General features: G+C 41.8%; 1 protein-coding gene across 1 annotated transcript in view; it reads right to left on the reverse strand.

Moving 5' to 3' along the window:
* The window catches only part of COL5A2 (collagen type V alpha 2 chain), a 136197-nt gene that overhangs the window by 41407 nt on the left and 88433 nt on the right, over positions 1 to 6357 (reverse strand). Inside the window, exons 12-14 of the mRNA XM_059393025.1 lie at positions 6213 to 6266; positions 3255 to 3308; positions 679 to 732 (exon numbers count right to left, since the gene is read on the reverse strand). Of these exons, the coding sequence (XP_059249008.1) occupies positions 679 to 732; positions 3255 to 3308; positions 6213 to 6266 (162 nt within the window). The remainder of the gene's footprint in view (positions 1 to 678; positions 733 to 3254; positions 3309 to 6212; positions 6267 to 6357) is intronic.

Genomic DNA, 6357 nt, shown 5'->3' on the forward strand with positions numbered 1-6357 from the left:
TATTCATACATACACACATCACACACACGTATGTATTCATACATACACACATCACACACACGTATGTATTCATACATACACACATCACACACACGTATGTATTCATGCGTGCACACACGTATATATTCATACATACACACGTATGTATTCATGCGTACACACATCACACACACACGTATATATTCATACACACACACACACGTATATGTGCATTTTCATGTATCTCATGATGCTTCCCACTAAAAAGTCCTCTGTACTTCTTTCATGGTCTCTTTATTTCCCTAAAACATAAACACATCTGGGAAGAGACAATGGCCACAAGGCCCTGGAGTCAAAAAGGTATTAAATAATGAGGCGAATAAACCATCTAAACCTCTCAGATACTTTTAAAGAAGAAAAAACAGCGGCTGTGTTTTAGCAGGTGAATTCATAGCGCCATCTTCACGTAAGGAAAACATCCGTCCTACACTGGCAGAAACAAGTGCCTATTCTTGGTGGCAAAGTTAAGAATGTCACGTATCCTGCCAAATCTATGGCCACTCATATATAAGAATTATATTTATCCACTCAACTATACTCCTCTTTCCTCCAAAATGTAAGGGGGTTCTGAAAAGTTGGCAGGACATGAAGCAAACCCGAAATGAGTGGGGCGGTTAGGGTTAGGGTTCATACACTTACTTTGGAACCAGTTGCTCCAACTTCACCTTTAGGGCCTTCAAGACCTTTGTGTCCCTAAGGAGAAAAATAGAAATTTGTATTTTACTGCTTTTTTAATTCCCAGATGTGTAAAAGAAGAACCAAAAACAAGCTCACAGAAAATGCCTTATAAAAACAGGTATTTAAAGTTGTTACCCAGAATGTTCCCAAATTCTCAACATTTTTCGAATGCCTATTCGAAGAAAATTAAAGCACCATTTTGAATTTGCAACATCTTCACCTTTCAGATTTTTGGAACTTCACAGAAATTTAATCTACAGCTACAAATGAAAAACCTATGGTGGTTTTAGAGAAGACAAGTAATTGTGGAGTTTCTATAGTTATAGAATATGGGTTATAACTAGGGGTGACATTCAAAATAATAATTAGTACAGCAGCAAGCATTCTAATCAGAAGATCAACTACTCAACACAGGGGCAGCCAGTATGTACTTATCAGATATCACCCATGCTTTTGATATATAGATGACAGACTGATAAACAGATATGTAATATTTTTTTTGAATTTTGAGATCTTTTTTCATTTGAGGGTAAATCTTAATGTTGTTAAATCCACACATATGTTTATCCAAATACTCAATTCTATTTATCTAAAACATATTGAAAACATACAAATATCTATTCTTTCCACATGTCAGAGCCCATTAACTTCATGGTTTGGAAATGCGGAAAATAGATTCCCCTTAAACTGCAAGTCACCAAGTATTTCTTTACAGTTTACTTTAGCAAAATTCATACAAAATAGTAATTAACAATGATCTTCTCACTTGTTAACTCACAAGGAAGCACCTTCAAAACTACATGTTATTGAAGTTCCTATACTAGAATATAGAAAAACTGAACTACACAAATACTGAAAAGTTAAAAATCTCTTAACTTTTTATTCCTGGCACCACCACCACAATTTACAGGTAATATACCTGACATAATGAAATAAAAATGCAAAAGCTATAGCAGTTAAAGTATGTCGTCTAACTGACACTACACTGCATTGACCCGTAGCTACAGGTGTTTGCAAACCGGGGTGATGAGAGTCCTGAGCAGGACGGGTTTCCTGTTTTAGCTGCAGTAACTTCTCCAACTGTGGACCATTGTTCCTTCTGGGACAGAGTTCTACAGCTCCTCTAACACCTGTGGGACGGCTGTCTCAAAGTAACCTACAGCTTTCCTGACAACTCCTCACTCTCTCCTGCTAAGAACTGTAGCATTTCCTTCAGAGTTTTTTAGAACCTTCTGCTACCATATCTACTGTTTCTACCACCAGATCCATAACCACCACTATAGGGACTGCCTGAGCTTCTCTCTCCAAAACTGTCTCCCTTCATAGTTCCATAATTTGATTGCTGCTGTCCACTGTAATTTCCAAAACCATCATGGTTCCCACCACCACCTCCAAAATTTCTTCCTTCGTTATAACCGTCATATCCTCCACCAACACTACCATATACACGTCCTTGATTTCCATGACCGGGTCCACCACCAGCACAGCCTCTTCTACTACGATAAACAGGACCCACCACCATCGTTGCCATCATCACCTCCAAATCCATCATATCCACCATCACCTCCTCCCTAACTCCTCTGTTCCCACCACCTCTACCGCCATAGCCTCATCCTCCACCAAAGTCACCTCCCCGACCATAAAGTCGCCAGATCTACCTCCATGACCCTTGTGATCCAGTGGACTACCTTCTTTTAGAAAAGGCCTTCTCTACCTTACCATCATGCCCACTATTAAGTGTGGTATTTCTGAACACAATTTTACCAACTGAATCATGATCATTAAAAGTTATAAAAGTAGACCCTCTCCTTTTTCCAGTGTCCCTGTCTTCCATAACTTCCATGGTTTCAATCTTGCCGTAGTTTTCAAAGTAGTCTCTCAGGTTTTATTCTTCTGTTTTCTTTAATACCCCCAGTGGAAGTGCTCTTCCTGCTAGACGGACACCAGGCTTTACAGAACCCTCTCTGCAAACAACTTTTCTTGGTTCATTACAGGCTCATGAACTTGGCATGGCCAAGCGCACACTGCTGCTGCAGGGGGTTTCCCTCCACTCTGAGTGGCACATAATTTCCATATCTGTACTTAACACAGAATAATTACGCTTTGTCTTGAGCTATAAAGAGAGAAGCATTCTATGGCCCTCCAGACCTGGGCTGACTGGACCCCTCCCATAACCTAGTGCTCTCTCCAGTATCATGTCACTTACCCCACCAAGCATCATTATGTCTTTTGGTGACTGTCACCCTTCTGAGCCTGAAGTTGAAGGCTATGGGCTTTTTACTCATCACTGTGTCTCTTTCGTAGCACAGTATCCGGCATACAGTAAGAACACAAAATATATTTGTTTATAGAATCAAATGAAATTCAAAGGAAATATAAAAAACATATTGTGAATTTGGTAACCACAGATGAATACTGAGACCACAGCCAGCTAAGGACAACTGACTCATAGAACTGTAGCAATGCTGAAGGTAAGGCTCCCAGACCCTGCTCAGTTAGCCTTAGTATCTGAAAGGACTATGAAGAGTTAAACTTACTCGGTGACCCTTCAGGCCTGGAAGACCAGGAGCCCCAGGAAATCCTCGCGCTCCCTGGGGGGGGGGGGGGGCAGAAAAAAAGATAAGGCATTTGAGAGTCATTAATAAGAATACGAAATTGTTTAATATAATTTTGTTCACCAAAAATCTAATACTATAGTTTTTTAAAGCAAAATACCAAAGGAAAGAAAGGAGCAATATACTTTAACCTGTCAGAACACGCCGAGGTGATCGACGTTCACAAAGCAAACCCCCTGTTGGGAGTGGAAACACGCCTTACACAGACACATGGATTATTGCCAGGCATTGATGTGACGACGTTTCCAAATTTTGAAAACTATATCACTGTGTTATAATTAGTAGCAAAACATGAAACAACACAAAACAAACCAAAACCCCAAACCAACGAAAACCAGGAAAATCAGTCTGAGTCAACGTGTTCCGTGTCTGAATCAGCTAGAACAGTTCATGTGGAAGAAAATCAGGGAAGGAACTTACAGAAAACTACACATTCTCTACACTGTGCTCTACTGGGGGCAGAAGAGTAAAGATGTCCGTATGCAGCAAGATGTTCCACGTTCTCTGAACCACTAAATATTGGCCACAAAACAGGATTAGAAAGATCACAGGAAAGTGTGATCAACGATTTACTTTAAGTAACATGTTCAGGAGAAGCTTTATGGGTCTGTGATTGTTTCAAAGATTAACTTAAGAAAGGAAATATCCCACAGGAGGTTTGATCAGGAAATATGGAGAGAACAAGTTTCACCGTAGACGCAATAATTCCTTAATTTGTACTAATTTTATGCATCCTCCACCTAACCATAGTAAACTAAAAAACTAGAAATCAAACAGAAAATTAAGCCTAAATGGTATGACTATTTGGAAATGATGCTGGCGACTTTTTCCTCAGACCCTCTTAAAATAGATAAGGAACCAGTGACTTGTTATTTTCACTGTCTACATTAATTTGGTTTTGAAATGAATGTCATCACCACTGGCACCAGTAGCCCGAGTTCATCGATAGCATAGATTGATATTAGTTACTATCAATTATTACTATTAATCTGCATATCCACGGCACTTAGCCTATTGCTTGGTGAGTGGACATCAATGAATAATCACCAAATAAACAACAGAAGAAATGATCTAACATTTCTCTTAATACTCACAGCACTTTTCCCAAGCCTTTCCTAAGGAACTTCTCTTGTGCTAATGTGTTAGTACGGAAAAGCCTTCTGTTCCCTACATCACTGCCTTCACTGTGTACCAAATACTCAAGAAATGAAATTATACGATAAAAGCAAAGCAATCATTCCTCTGTGACCTCTTGCAGGGAAAAGTGTCCATGGTGCTCTAAGGAGGGGTTATAATAGCGAGGGCACAGCAAACCATGTTCTCTGAACAAAGAAACTTCCAGTCATTCTTCTGCTTCCACAGCCCTGCTTACGGATTCCTCACTTCAACAATTTCCTTTAAGTCTGTCCACTGGAATGATCCCCTTTACTGATGTTTGTTCCCCTCCTTCCTGAGCAGGAAACTCCATACCCTCAGCCTATAGGAGAAGTGCTGAGCTGAGCTATTTCAGATCGTTAGTTAGCTTTGAATTCTCATGGTCTGCAGGGGAATTCTCATGTTCTTACTCATCTCTAACACAACATGAAACCGAACCAGATGTACCAGGACTCATAAAATGTTCTCTTTCTGCTGACTGGAGGCTGTCATCACAGCCCAGCCACATGTACTGTTGCACAGACCGGCGGAGCGCATCTGCCACATGCTGGCGGGGCCGGCTTCCTCCCCACGGAGGCCTCGAGGTCAGGATGTTCGAGAGCGCGGCAGGATGGGGCGCGGGAGCCTGGACGGGCCGACGTGGACATCTGCGCGAATAACTAAACCGCATGCCTGTGTCTGCACTGACTCCCCGGGCTGATGGGGGAGGAAGGGCAGAGGGAGAGAGCAGGGAGCCGGGGAACTGGTTTTATGTTTGAAACAAAATAATCCTTGGAGCCCCGTAAGCTCCCTTAAAAGATGAGCACTCATTCGTTTAAAAAGAAAAAAATAACCCAAACCCAGCATTGGACTTCCTGCACTTTCAGGAAATAAGTGGAGAGTAATTCAGTACTGTCGGCCGTACTGAGTGGCAGAAACATCAGAAAATTAGAGGAAACGTCGTACGTGCAAAGTCGAACCCATTTAGGGGTTATCAGACAAGGTAAAGCTTTAAGAGCAAGAATGTTAAGAGGATGTTTGCTGCTTCTCTCTCATTGTCCCCAGTGCCCGGGTAGCACATCCTGGGAGAGGGTCTATCCAAGCAGCGTGAGGAGGATGGAAAGGTGGCTTCAGAGTATGGCCACGTGGCCCAGGCCCTCAATTCTGGTGGAACATGTTAGCAGGGACAGGTCCTTGTAGCAAGCCAGGGGCGTGAAAAGCTGTGTTAGGAGTCATCAGTGGAACTTGTCATTAGATTCTAGGGCCAGAACATCAAGAATTTCAGCCAACATGAGGGTTTGAGGGGCAGCCAAAGAGGCATCCTGTCCATAATTCATTGTTCGTGGCGTATAAATAAACCAATCCATAAACTCTCAAGCTGTTTTTTTCTGACGTGTAAACTGTACAACACAAAAATATCAAAGACAAATGGGGTTGGGAGGTTGTGAGATAGAAGCAGGTCAGGCTGGTGGCTTCGTGAATCTGACATTCCGTTTGGAGAGTATCCGGTTAGGTCATGAAATAACTATCGAGCTCAGGAACAGTATTTGTGTGGAGCCGATATAAAATCGGAAATTGGAATCAGCCGTCCCTTTGGCAAAACGGACTGTTCCGCGATGACAGAAGGGAACATATCTTGACGGTAGTGTCTAGTGCACATGTATATAATAATTACAAGGTAATTTTACAGTTCTTTTCTTTCCAAAGTTTGCCTCTGTGGCATCGTATTGAGACGTACAAACTTACCGGAGACCCCGCAAACCCCACTTCACCGGGATTTCCATTTCTACCAGGTTCACCCTTTAAGGGAAACAAACAAAAAAACAAACCAGAAAACAAGGTAAGAGGGAGCAAAGAGGATTAAAACGCTCCCTTCTGACACTAGGTGACG

This window comes from Mustela nigripes, chromosome 3 (genome assembly GCF_022355385.1).
Source record: "Mustela nigripes isolate SB6536 chromosome 3, MUSNIG.SB6536, whole genome shotgun sequence".
Taxonomy (NCBI): Eukaryota; Metazoa; Chordata; class Mammalia; order Carnivora; family Mustelidae; genus Mustela; species Mustela nigripes.